The sequence below is a fragment of the Sminthopsis crassicaudata genome, chromosome 6 (assembly GCF_048593235.1).
Source record: "Sminthopsis crassicaudata isolate SCR6 chromosome 6, ASM4859323v1, whole genome shotgun sequence".
NCBI lineage: Eukaryota > Metazoa > Chordata > Mammalia > Dasyuromorphia > Dasyuridae > Sminthopsis > Sminthopsis crassicaudata.
Genome location: NC_133622.1, coordinates 187,817,762 through 187,832,150, shown reverse-complemented (window position 1 = coordinate 187,832,150; position 14,389 = coordinate 187,817,762). Strand labels below are relative to the sequence as shown.

At 32.6% G+C, this 14,389-nt stretch overlaps 1 protein-coding gene across 5 annotated transcripts in view; it reads left to right on the top strand.

Annotated features, from left to right (window-relative positions):
- Positions 1-14,389, top strand: part of FAM193A (family with sequence similarity 193 member A) — a 191,937-nt gene that overhangs the window by 93,865 nt on the left and 83,683 nt on the right. For 4 of the 5 annotated variants that reach the window (XM_074276849.1, XM_074276848.1, XM_074276852.1 and 1 more), the window contains one exon: positions 3,708-3,953. The exons of the other annotated variant lie outside the window; for it this stretch is intronic. In XM_074276849.1, coding sequence (XP_074132950.1) covers positions 3,708-3,953 — 246 coding nt within the window. The remainder of the gene's footprint in view (positions 1-3,707; positions 3,954-14,389) is intronic. 5 annotated transcript variants of the gene reach the window in all.

Genomic DNA, 14,389 nt, shown 5'->3' with positions numbered 1-14,389 from the left:
TTCCATTACATTTATCTAGTATTGATTATTTTCTTTATATTTTTACCATCTTCTCTTCAATGGGAGAATACAGAGAGGGAGTCAGAGAAGAGAAAAGATAAGTTTGAAGGAAATAGAACAAATTCTCGGAAAATTTATGGAAAGAACTCATGCATAAAATGAGAAGATAAAACAGCGGGTTAGGGTTAGAAAGCAATATGTATAACTTTTTTTTTTTTTTTTGACAGTACATATGCATGGGTAATTTTTTACAACATTATCCCTTGCACTTACTTCTATTCAGATTTTTTCCCTTCCTCCCCCAACCCCCTCCCCCAGATGGCAGGCAGTCTTATACATGTTAAATATATTACAGTATATTCTAGATACAATATATGTGTGTAGAACCTAATTTCTTGTTGCACAGGAAGAATTGGTTTCAGAAGGTAAAAATAACAGTTTACACTCATTTCCCAGTGATCCTAGAAAAGGCAACATTAAAAGTAGATATAGTTAAAAGAGATAAACAATGAAATTGTATCGTACTTAGAGGCACCATGGGTAGTGAAATAATATCAGTACTTAATGTATGTACATTAAATAATTTTAACAGAAAAATTGATTGAATTAAGGAAAGTAATAGAGTGTAGAATTGTAATAGAATTGTAATACTTGTAATTATGCACCCTTTTTCAGACCACGGCAAATTTAACCATAAGATAAGATAAACAGATCTTTTGCTACATCTCTTCCAGTTATTAAACAAAGAATACATGGTTTTTCACCTTTGCTGTATGATGAGAGAATCAGGATGATAGCAAATAGGAATAGTTAGATCAAATGAGGGTTTTTTTTTTAATTAAAAAGATTGTGATAGCTTATTAAAATATATTTTCATTAATGAATGAATGAAAAATTTACTTAATGCTTTTTATATACAATGATTTGGTGTGATAACTGGTTATGTGGAACACTGATATTGGACTGAGTCCTAGACTGGCTATATCAAAGGCTAAGGAAATGTAATGCTGAAGGTGGCACCAGGAAGTGATCCAGCCAGACCATGGCACCTCCCCTTTCTCTTTCTGTAAGCTACACTGAAAACATGTTTACTACTACATCCTCCAGTTTTCCATTATAACAAATAAATTTTTGGGTGAAGAGAAAAAAAACAGCTCAGCAAAACTAACATTGAAAACTTAACATTATATGTTATATTCTACCACATTATGCCTTTGTCATAATGCTTCTTCTTTGGAACCAAGCTTGTCATTATATATAAGTAAACAGTCTCTGCTCTCCAGGAATTTACATTGTAAATACCATAGATGCCGTCATATAAAAATCAGATAAATACAGATTATGAGAGAAGTCTGGAGCTAAATCTTAAAGAAAGCCTGAGATTGTAAAAGCTTGAGAGGGAAAAGCATTCCAGATATGGGGTAAATAGCCTGTGCCAAGATTCAGAGACAGAAGGTATAATGTCATTTTTTTAAAATTGGCAACTGAGTATGTGAAGAGGAGTGCAGCATAAGAAGATGGAAAAAGAGGAGGGCACTGGGTTTATAAAGTTTTAAATGTCAATCAAAAGACTTTGAATTTGATCCTGGAGGGAAGGGGAAGCCATAGAAATTTATTGACCCAGAACATAACTCTTTAGGAAAATTTCCTTGGAAGTTTTGTGTGGAAGATGGATTGGAGTAAGGAGGGACTTGAATTTGAGAAATGAAGCTGTTGTACTAATTCAGGCAAGAGATAAATAGGGCTTGAACTAGTGTGGTGGCTGTGTGAATGGAGAGAAGGGGATCAATGGGAGATTATGGAGAAAGAAAATTGCAAGATTTGGCAATTTAGATATGAGGGCTAAGTTAGAGTAATAGAGGATGCCATCATTTCGTAATGGTACTCATTCAGTATATTTTTCTGGTTCTTATTTTACCTTATATCAGCTCAAATAAGTTTTTTCATCCTTCTGTATTTATCATATTTTATATTTCTCATGTCATATATTCCATTATGTTCACTTGCCTGAATGTTAGTCATTTCTCTATTGATAGGCACCTATTTTGTTTCCAGTTCTTTGCTACTACAAAAAGTACGTGTGTGTGTGTGTGTGTGTGTGTGTGTGTGTGTGTCTTTTGTTTTTGAATCATTTGAGGTATAGCTCTCATAATAGCTAGGTCAGAAATTGTAGCTGTTTTAGTCATTTTATTTTTATAATTCCAAATTGCTTTCTTTAATGTAATAATTTTCTATAAGTGCTTATTAATTATTAAGTTTTATAGAATAAACTAAGAGGTAGGGAAGAAGTAACTGATAAATAAGAAGATTCAGACCCTACCATCTAGGAATTAATAGTTTATATAGTCCAAGAGGGAAAATGAGGTGATAGATAATGGCTCACATTTATGTAAAAGGTTTTTTACAAATATTGAGGGTTTTACAAAGAACAGCCTTTTGAGATAAATCATACAAGTACGTGCTCCTATTTAACTCATAAGAGAAGAGGCATAAAGAGTTTGTGACTTATTTGGATCATATAACTAGTAAATAGCAGTTATGCTGACAACTTTCACACCTCATTCTCTTGCTTTCATTTCTTTCTTTCTATATTTGCTGTCATTTATATCTACTAATTTGTAAGTTCCTTGAAGACAAATATTGCTTTGTATTTTGTCTTCTTTATGGCACAGCGTATATATTTATGTATATTTAGTGTTTTTTTGAATGAATTTCAACATTTATTTAAACAACATTTACATAATTTGTCTTTTTCTTAATGTTAGTCTCAGCACTTAAATTACAAATTAAGTACTGCAGCTCTTTGAGTCTTAAAGCTTTTTCTTTTCTTGGCTTTAAATTGCAGACCTACAGGTGAAAAACTGGGTTAGATTGTCAGAAGTGATATTTTAATTAATGGGGATTTTTATGTATGCATTTATCTTTTGATTTAATTCAATTGTTGTTTCCCCCCCCCCTTTTTTTTTTTTTAGCACAAATCATGTTTTCTTCTTTGTGTTATCTCATCTGATTTATGTTGTTAATCATCTCTGACTCCTGTTACAAATAACAGCTTTAGCAGTGTTAAAAAGGAAGTTTTGAGATCATTTTTATAGATTTCATACTTTGACTTTATGGGATACCTAAAAGTAGCTCAGCCAAGTGGCCTTGATTCCTCTAAAGTCAGTCTGGATTGCAATTCCTTGTAAAGCCTTGGGGTTTAGGGGCAGCCAGAAGAAATACAGAATGGTGACTGGTTCCCATTGGATAGCTAAGGGAGTATAATTTAGTTGACTGAGAACAGTATAAGAATAGAAATCTTAAAGGAAACATATTCATGAAAAGAGAGCCAGTCCTGAGTTGTTAAACAGCAGATTTGCTTTTCTCCAATGTTCACTCTCATCATTATAGTGTTTGCTGCCAGCAAAGAGTAATAGCACAATGATTTCTAGACAGGTTAAAGAAATTGAATAACTTTCCAGCCTCTACCTGAATAAGGTGTTTATTATGACTGGCTTATCTTACTTGACATATTGTGAGGCTCTAGAACATTAATTTATTATTATTTTATGTATTACATATCAGCTCAGATAATTAGGAAGTATTTGCATAGATTTTTATTCCTTCTGAATATCTTAGTGACACAGTGAAAAAATGTCAATTTATGGTAAAAATTGAACTTGTTTTTATAATATGTTGAAAACGTAAACGTTTTTAATCTGTTTCAGACTCCATTTACTTTTGGCTTGGGTCAGAGAGCACCATATACAACTGGAGAGCATTGTCTTCTTTGTAGAAGTGAGCGGAAAGATTCCTCACTTTCAGAGAGTGGGATTAAAAATTCTAGCAAAATGGCACTTTCTACATCTCCTAAAGCAAATAGTATGCTGCATCTTCCACTTTGGGTATGTCCAGACTGTCGAAGAACAGTTGAGAAAGAAGAGAGGCATGCTACCTTGGAACAATCTCTTATGGTGAGTGTTCCTGGGTAAATAAAGAATATTCTGGAGTATGCTTGAAAATAAATATTCCCAGATGTTTTCTTGCCTTTTTTGTGTGTATCTGTTCTACGTGATAAGTTGTCCAAGAAAGTAAATTACTATTATATTTGGTTTAGTGAGCTGAAGAATCATAATTATTATGCAATCAAGGAAAAAGAATGAGAAGCATTAAAAAGTAATTGATGAAATCAAAGGTCACATTGAATTATTAGAACAAAAATATTTTATAGTTCTGCAAACACTTCAGGTACTTATTGGTGGGTACTTATTGGCATTTGCCAAGCACACAAAAATAGTTATGAAAAAAGTTCATCTTGGAAGCCGAAATCTAATTGGATGACGTAGGTAAAGATAATCACGATGAAAGGAAGAGTAGAATTAACGTGATGGGCAGTGCATAGAGCACAGAAAAAACACTTTGGATTTAGAATTGAAGAACGTATTAGTAATCTTGACTGTTGCTTTTACTATGCATAACCTTGAGCAAGTAACTTCATTTTGTTGGGCCCAGTTTCATCATTTCTAAAATGAAAATTGTGGGCTGGATGATGAACTACTGACAAAATACTTAGAGAAGTTTTAAGATAAGGTAGTTTTCCATCCAGGGAAGGGTCAGAGAAGGAGAGGCTTCTGAGTTGGGCCTTTGGCAAAGGAGGTTCTTCATCCTGTAGAATAGAAGCTGTAAAGGTTTATCTATTTTGTGCATGTACAAAGACCTAGAGGTAAGAAGTAGGCACAGTGAAAACAGAGTAGATTCCTCTTTGTAGGACCTTGGGCAAGTCATTCTTCCATCCATAAAATGAAGGGGCTGAATTCAATTATTTTTAAGGTTCCTTTGAATTCTAAATCCTCTGAACCCTTTTAAACTCTTTAAGAAATGAATAGAATGGGTAAAGAAAAATAAGGTGAAGGTAAGGTTAAAAAAAAATAAGGAAAAATGGGAACAGTACATAATGCTAGGCTTTTATTGCTCTATGCGCTTGAAAAATATAGATCGTTGTGTCAGAGAGGCGCTGAAAGTAGTTATAAGAAGCTTGAACTCTGGTAGTGTGCTGCCAATAAGAACCCAGGTCTTCTTTTATTTCTCATCTTTTTTGATGATGTCCTACAGGGTACTTAATGTCTTTGAATTTCAGGATTCTAATCAGTGAAATGACAGCATTTGATTTAGATGGCTACTGTTTTACAATGCTATGATTCTAAGAAAGGATAGAAGTCAGTCTTTAAGAACTTCAACTTCATCATTGTCTTTCTTTAATGTCTCTCAATATTTGGTCATTATTTTTACTGAAAGAAGATTTATTTCATATTGTCTCCATTTGTGAGTTTTCCATTCAGAGATAGTTCCTATTCTCATTTTTTCCCTTGTCCATCTATTGTCTTGTACTTTTCTTCCATTTTTCTATTTTAAGTTAAACCTGTAAATGTTATTAGTGTTATTCCTAGACTTTTGAGAGAGAATTTGAACTCAATTCATAAAGACCATCTCCATGAGATAAATTTTTGAAAAATAGCATTTTGATGTCTGCAAGGATAGATCATGTGGGAGGTTAAAGTTAACCATGCTATTCTGTGGTAGTCCATTCTGTCATAGAGGAAATATGTTCATGTAATTCTTGATCCAGCTTTCCCCCCCCCCCCCCAGATTCTTATGAGTTAATGCTGGGAAATACATTGAGTCCTTTTTTTTTCTTCCCCCCACAAGGGTGAATTGACCGAACTCAGTAATTAGGACTTTTTTATTCATCTGCCACTGAATGCATTACCCTTTCTAGGCACTGAAGAAAGAAAAACAATTAATTTTTGACATAGCATTGATTTGGTCCTTCTTTCACTTTCTTCAAGCTTATTTTTTTGATATGATTGAGTTGGTTACTTTTTTATTTTAAAAAAATTTAGTTGATAACTTTTAGTGAAACACTCTATCTTGATACTAGCAGCCATGCTACTAAAAATATTGCCTGCTATTTGTGGGGAGAGGGGAACAGTTTGAAGGTGGGATGCAGGTACCAGACATCAGACACTGGCATCTTCCTTGGGCTTGGAATAATCATCATCAATTGTTAGAGAAACTTTGAGCTGAAAATCCCCCTTTTTAATTTTAATTCTGGATTTTAAAGGGAAACTTAAATGAAACTGTTAAGGTATAAATTTCTTATTTTGTATTATAAGATTTTATTTTTTGTTTGGTTATTCATTCTTGGTAACTCTATGTAAAATCCAAGTCCTAAAGTACCATCATATCACAGTTCTAAGTTGGTACCTCAGAAACTCATCTATATCTGACTAGTAGAATAAGAATCATTTATAAAAGTGATTTACATGCTTTATCTTATTAACATAGGATCATCTTGAAGGTTTGCTTGAGAATATCTAATAAAAGAGAACCCACTAAAACAGTCCTAACTAAGACAGTCCATTCTACATTTTGTTAACTCACATAATTGTTTCCTTCATAGTTGAATCTTTTTGTTCCTTATTGTCTCACAGAGTAAAGGATAAATCCTTAGGACTTTCCATTAGACAGTTCTTTCCGTGTCATTTTCTACTATTGAGTCAAATCATTCTGAATTCACCTAACTGCTATCCAATCTTGTCCAAAATAATAATATAAATGTGCATATTCAGATGCACTGTGTCTTTTCTTACCACTTGCCTAATTAGTCATCCTAACTGACCTCTACCCTTCCACTCCTGGAAAAAAAAAATTATTGTGTCAAGACTTTATTCAGTTCAGCAAGTAAACATTAATTGCAATGTTCTAGGTATATAAAGAAAAAAAAGTTAAATAGTTCCTGCTTTTTAAGTAGTTTTATCCCACTGGATGATGATATGGACACAAGATGGGCACATGGAAAGTAATTTCAGGAAAGAGAGCATAGGTTGGGGATAGGAGTGAAAAAGATCAGGAAAGGCTTAACTGGGAAGGGGGGTGATATTGTAGTCACCTTTTTTTTTTTTTTTTTTTTTTAAACGATTGTTATTTTGATCACAAAGAATTATGTCTTTATCTTCACCCTTGATTTACCTCTTCAGAAAACAAGAAATAATGGCTTTCATCTAAATCACATGCAAGATAGTTCAGAATATTTTTTGGGTTTTTTTATCTTGAACATTTTACCTGGGTATTTGAGTAAAAATTAGAAGTTTCTTTTATTTTGCAGAAGTATACAACTACTGTTTTTCCCCCAATGGGAAACAATACTAAAAACTGAATGAGGGAAAAAGAATAAGAATGGTATATTTGCCTAAGATCCTTCAGCTAGTGGATAGAGTGCTGAACGTGGTATCAGGAACATCTGGGTTCAAATGCAGCTCAACACTTAGTTAACTATATGGACCTGAGCAAGATGCTTAATCTGCCTATATCAGAGGTTGATGGGCCTGTTAACCTCAAGTCTCTCTCCAATCAACCACTAAAGTGATTTTCCTAAAATACATGTCTAATCTTGTCACCCCCTCCTCAGTAAACTTCAGTGGCTTCCTGTTGTCCCCAAGAACTAATACAAAATGCTTTCTTTGGCTTTCAGAATCCTTCATAATCTAGCCCACACCTACTTTTCTGTCTTTCTTACATCTTACTCTCTAACATGAATTTAACCATCCAGTGACACTGGCCTTCAAGCTGCTCCATTAACAAGACACTTCATCTCTCAACTTCAGGCATTTTCTCTGGCTATCCCCCACACAAAAAAATGTTCTTCCTCCCTCTGCTCTGACTACTGATCTCTCTGGCTTCCTTTTAGTCACAATTAAAATCCTACCTTTCACAGGAACCTTTCCCCAGCCCTTCTTAATTCTGATGTCTTCCTTCTGTTAATTATTTCCTATTCTGTGTTTAGCTTGTTTTTGTGTATTTGTTTACATATTGTCTTTTGCCTCTTCGTATCCCTAACTTTTAGCACAGCACCTGTAACATGATAGGTTCTTAATATATATTGATTAATGCATAAAGTGGAGATAAAAATAGTATCTTCCTTAAAGGATTATGAGAATCAAGTGAGATAATATTTGTAAAGCAATTTTGTAAACCTTAAAACCCTGTATAAAATCCTCCCCTAGTGTTTCTGCTGAGCTCCATTCTTGCCTCGCCAGTTTCCTATTAAATATTTCAAACTAGATGACCTAAATACTTCTTAAACTCAAAATAGAACTTAATTGTTATTCTACCAAACTCATTCTTCCATTCCTAACTACAGTTGTAACATTAGTTTTCCCTACCTCCTCACTCTTAGACAGATATGTAATAATTTGTACCTTAACTTTATTGTCTTTTCTTTCTTCAGACTTTTACCCTTATACCAGACTGTCTTTTATTATCAGTTTGCTAGAGTTTCTTTCTAGCTTCTTGTTACCATAAAATGTTCTATACACATTTTTTGTTGTTTGTTTGTTTTTATTGTTGTTGTTTGTTGAGGCAGTTGGGGTTAAGTGACTTTTCCAGGGTTGCACAATTAGGAAGTGTTAAGTGTCTGAGACCAGATTTGAACTTAGGTCCTCCTGATTTCAGGGCTGGTGCTCTATCTACTGCACCACCTAACTGCCCCTTCTATACTTATTTTTACATATAAGACATTTTTGGGTTTTTTTCTGTGTTTTTTGTTGTTGTTGTTGTTATATATGTCCAGTTGTGATGTCTTTGAATCATGAGTATAAATATTTTAGTGGCTTTTCTAACACAGTTCTACCTTATTTTCCCAGATGTTTAGACTAATTCATAATTCTACCAATAGCATATTAATAATACCTTTTACCCACAACCATTCCAGTGACTATTTCCATTTTTACCATATACTAAGAAAACATATTCTACCAAATCCTTTTAGGAGACAAATATCACTTGATACTCAAACCAAAGGGAATAAATCATTGAAATAAACAATAGATCATACTATTGTGTGAATATTGATGTAAAAATTTTAAATATCATGTCAGTATGGGAACTATAGCCATATATCCAAAATTAAAAAGGATTTGTCTCTCAAGACTGATTAAAACATTAGGAAAGTAGTTAATATAGTAACATATATATAATAATATATATAATATATTATAATATATATAATATAATAACAACAAAAACCATTTATACATTTTTATTTTCCAAAATGAATTTTTAAAAAATCTTTAATAAAATATTATGCTTATTTAAGTTTATCACTTGGGAGCATAAGGATGGAAATGCACTTACCTGACAAGGTCAAAAGTATGTTTATTTCTTACCAGAGAAAGAAATGTTCACTAGAGGGAAGGCTTTGACAGAATAATAAAAGATTCTATTTGTTGTATATCTCGAATATTGAAATAATTAAATTTTTTCCAGTAAATAATTTGGTAAATACAAGAATGAACTCTCTCCTGACTACTGTTGATATATCCGAGAAACACTTGACTATTAGTAATAAGGCAATAGAACAGAATTAAAGATATGTGTTTTATATTATTTGAATTGTTATTAGACTTATTTGGAAAACTCCAGGGAATTATTGGAGAAAGAAATCAAAATGAATAAAGATTTCATTAAAATAGCAGGATAGAAATCAATTGACAGATCAATTATAAAAGGTGGTAGGATGATGATGTGCTAGCAATTAGAAGAATTCGGATCCCACAAACAGCCCATAGAAATTTTTGAATGTACCAGTTAAAAAAAAATAAGGAAAATCTCTTGTAGATTATTCCACCTAAGGTACAAACTGGGATAAGTAAAAAGTGTGGAAAAGAAGGAAGACTCCAGATGGAATTCAGTTTTGCAAAAATACCCAAAGAGGGGGCTTTTGAGAAAGACTATCCCATACTGACTCAGTACCCCCATAATAGCAACTCAGAGTAAGGGAAGGCACTGTTACCTTAGGGTAATAAAGACCTAAGCAGAACCCAGTGTTAAGGTTGGGCTGTTCTGAGTCCTGTGGTGAGAAGGAAGGGCCCAGTATGGGAACAACTTGAGGTCCTGTGCACAGTATTCTTGGCCAACACTCAGGACTCAGGCCTGACTACCATGCCATTCAATAATACAAGAAAAGATCTTGATGTTTACACAACCTCCTTTTCCTTTCCCAAATTATTGAGACTGTTAAGATGAGCAAACTAGGCAACTCATGGAATAAATATTATAATGAAATGCCTTAGACTGAAAAACACACAACAAGTAAACTCCAAAGTGGAGACTAACTCTACAACAAAACCAAATAAACTTAAAAGAGGAAAAAAAAAATGTGTCCTGGCCTCAAGGATAAAAAGAACTGGAAAAAAAATGAAACAACAGATATGAAATCGAATAACTAGAGAGGAAAAAAATTCCTAGGAGAATTGATAGGTTAAAAGAGATTATGGAGAAACCTTTCCGAAAAACTAAAAGCCTGAAAATTAAAATGGACCTTATAAAAAACAGTGAGTGAATGAATCATCAAAAAAAATTAAACCAAAATCTATAGATTAAAAAATAAAAAACTGATTTGGAAAATGGCTAAAAAGAGATATAATCTATGATATATAAAATTGTTCTAAAATCATGACTTTAAAAAAAAAGAAAAGGAGTCTAGATAGGAAATTTCAAGAAAATGAAAACAACAAGCAATCTGATATAGGTTATACGTATACAATCATTTTAAACATTTCTATATTAGTCCTGTTCTGAAAGAAAAATCAGAACAAAAGGGAAAAACCACAAGAAAGAAAAATGAACCCTCTCCCCTCAAAAAAATGTGAAAATAATGTTTTGATCTGTATTCATTCTCCATAATTCTCTTTCTGGATGTGAATGACATTTTCCACCTAAAGTCTTTTGGAATTGTCTTGGAACACTGTATTGCTGAGAAGAGCTAAGTTTGTCATATATCATATAATCTTGTTACTGTGTACAATATTCTCCTGGTTCTCCTTACTCAATTCAGTATCAGTTTGTTTTTCCATGCTTTTCTGAAATCAGCCTGTTTGTCATTTCTTACAATAATATTCCATTACAGTCTTATAACATAATTTATTTGGCCATTCCCCAGTTGATGGACATTCATTCAATTTCCAATTTCACCATCAAAAGAGCTGCTACAAACTTTTTTGCATGTGTGGCTTCTGTTCCTTTCTTTATGATCTCTCTGGTATATAAGCCCAGTAGTGACACTAAATATTGCTGGATCAAAGAGTATGCATAGTTGTATAGCCTTTTGGACATAGTTCTAAATTCCTCTCCAAAATGGTTAGATCATCTCACAACTCCACCAACAATGCATTAGTGTTCAAGTTTTGCCACATCTCCTCCAACATTTATCCTTATCTTTGCTTGTCATCTTAGCCAATTTGATAATAGGCTGTACTTCAAAATGTTGAAAAAATGAATATTTTGTGAATTATTAGATTCCCATCAATTCTTGATTAAAAATTACCAGAATCAGTTAATAATTTGAAATGGAAATACAAGAGCCAAGAGAAACAGAAGTGTCCTTTGTGAGGATAAATTGTCACTATGCTAATGGGAGAGTATTAAGGAATAAATGTTTCTCCAAACCCTAACATCTTTAAGAATCATAGGGAAAATAACAGATTGTTTGCTTTTTGGGGGAGGGGGAAAATAAGGCAAGGAGGGAAAGAAAATTTAGAACACAAAATCTTACAGAAATGAATGTTGAAAACTTATATATGTATTAGGGGGGAAAATACTATTATAAAGAATCATAGGGAAAGACAAGTATGACATAGGTCTTCTATGAGATTTTGTTGTTTGATGGGCTAGAGATGCCAGTGACGTGCAACAATGTTGAGAAAGGAAGGAGGAAATAGGAAAAGGAACTTATTCCTAATACATAATAGAAGTACATAAGATAAAAAGCATTTGATTATAAGAGACGGGAAAATGTAAAACCAAATACTATGTCCTCTCATAAAGTCTGTTTGATAATATTGATATAACCCAGTTAGGATCACTGCATTATTTGGTTATTCCTTTATGAGCATTGTATTGTTCTAGGTTTTATGTGTTTTATAGATTGAATACTGAGATAACATACATAGTTTGGGGGGTGGACTTTAATTTTCATTCCAGTTCTAAATTCTATCATCTTAAAAACTGAAATACAGGCTAAACTGTTGCTAGTTATCTGAAAGTCCTTTTTTCCCTGAGAGACAGCTTGAGGTATTGGAGCACATATAGTCATAGAATCAACAAATCCTGGATTTTAAATTCATCCATGATATATCATCTAACCTCCCCAAGCCCAAGTTTTCTCATCTGTAAAACAGGGTTGTAATGACACTGGTACTAATTATCTTACTAGATCAAATGAGTGATGAAAAGATATGTTTAAAGTGCTATGTAAACTTTACATTACATTAGTGTTAGTTATTATTCATTTAGTCATGCTTATGAAAGTGTGACATTTAATGAGCATTTCAAAACAGATAAGACATTTAACATTCTACGTAAATGTATCACAAAAGAGAATTTGCCCATAATATTACCCATCACATTCATATAATTCATGATCATTTTAAAAGCCCTTTAACATACTCTAACATTAACAGAACTGTGAGAGAAGGGAGTAAAATATTTTTTCTTTTATAAAAGAAAACAGAAAGAGAGAGAAATAATTCATTCAGAGTTCCACAGTGATTCCCTGGCAAAACAGAAAAAAGTCCCTATATAGACAAAAATATATATGATAGCATTTTTCTGACTTAGCAAGGAATGTGAAACAAGGTAGATCCAATCACTTGGGATCGGAGAAGAGCTAAACAAATCATGGTATACAGATATAATGGAATATTATTACTGTGCTGAAAGAAATGAGGAATATAATGAAAAGAGTGAATGGAAAGATTTTGTTGACCTGAAGAAGAGTGAAAAGATGACTCAAGAAAAGAGTGTGCTTAAGACCTACAATATAAACATAAATAACTACCAGGGGCAGCTAGGTGGCGCAATGGATAGAGCACCAGCCTTGAATTCAGGAGGACCTGAGTTCAAATTTGGTCTCAGACACTTAACACTTCCTAGCTGTGTGACCCTGGGAAAGTCACTTAACCCCAGCCTCAGGGGAAAAATAAATAAATAACTACCAAAAAAGAAAAATAAATGCTGAAAAATTATAAAGAAGAAGTATGCCCCCAAAAAAGAATTATAGAAGATAAACTCTCACTCCTTTGCAGAAGTGGGAGGTTCTTGAGTGAGATATAGTATATATATTTACAGACTTTTTCAATGTACAGATCAGTTATGCTGAATTTTCTTTTCATTCCCATGAAAATATTATTATATATGATAATTCTACGAGTGGAAAGGGAAGGATATAGAGAAACATGTGATATAAAAGGCAAATATCAATTAAAATCATTTTTAAAGATGCTTTTTTTGGGCAAAAGCTTTTTAATTTTCTGTAATTAAAATTTACTTGTCTGTGATGATTTATCTCTTCAATTTTTTGATTTCTTAAGGAAAAATCTTTTTTAAAGATCTGAATGGTACTTGTCTTTTTTTTTTTTTTTTAATAATGTAATTTTAAGGCGCTGCCTGTGGTATTTGGTATAAATGGCTGATTTAAATAGAATTTAAACTAAATTATTACCTACTTTTCAAGGCAGTTTTTTTTATAAATGAGGAATTCCTGATCTGAAGGGGTGTGTAGATTTTTGCTGAACCCTAGATTGCTGTGTTTAGCAATTTGCTGCTGTGTCTGGCTTGCCTACTCTATTCTAGTCGTTACTGTGCTAAACACTGGGGATATTTAAAAAAAAAAAAAAAAAAAAAAAAAAGTGTGATCATTGCCAGTAAGTTTTCAGAATTGTTTACTTAAAAGTGGGTGAGTAATTAAAACCAAAGAACAAATATCTTGAAAAGAAAAAAGCAAAGGGAAAAGAAATGATAAAGATAATTCTATAAAAAATAAGTATAAATGAAAAATTATATAGAAGTTTGCATAGTCAAACACACATAACACACACATACACACACTCCTATGCAATACTTGTTACAGAGACAAAGCCTTAAAATAATTGGAGTGGCAAATCATTGTTCATTGATTGTGATTCAATAACATATTAAAAATGAACTCAAGTTAGTTGATTTAGTGAAACAATAAAATTGTCAAGGATAGCTACTACATAGAATTAGACAAAATGCCAGAATTCATTTGGAAAGATGGAATATCTTCAGTCTTAAATAGAGATTAGACAATCAAGAATGAAGGAATGATAGCATTATCAATTCATAGATTATATTATAAAGCAATAGTTATCAAACTAATTGCCATTATTGCCACAATTATCATTTTAAGAAAGCTCTTTAAGAAATTCATTTTTAGTCTTGCTATCATCTTGAGTAACTAAATATAATGTGTCGGTTTGGTGGTACATGCATCTTGCTAGAAAACACGTATAGAGAACTAAATGAGTACTATCTTTGTTCTAGTTGGACTGGA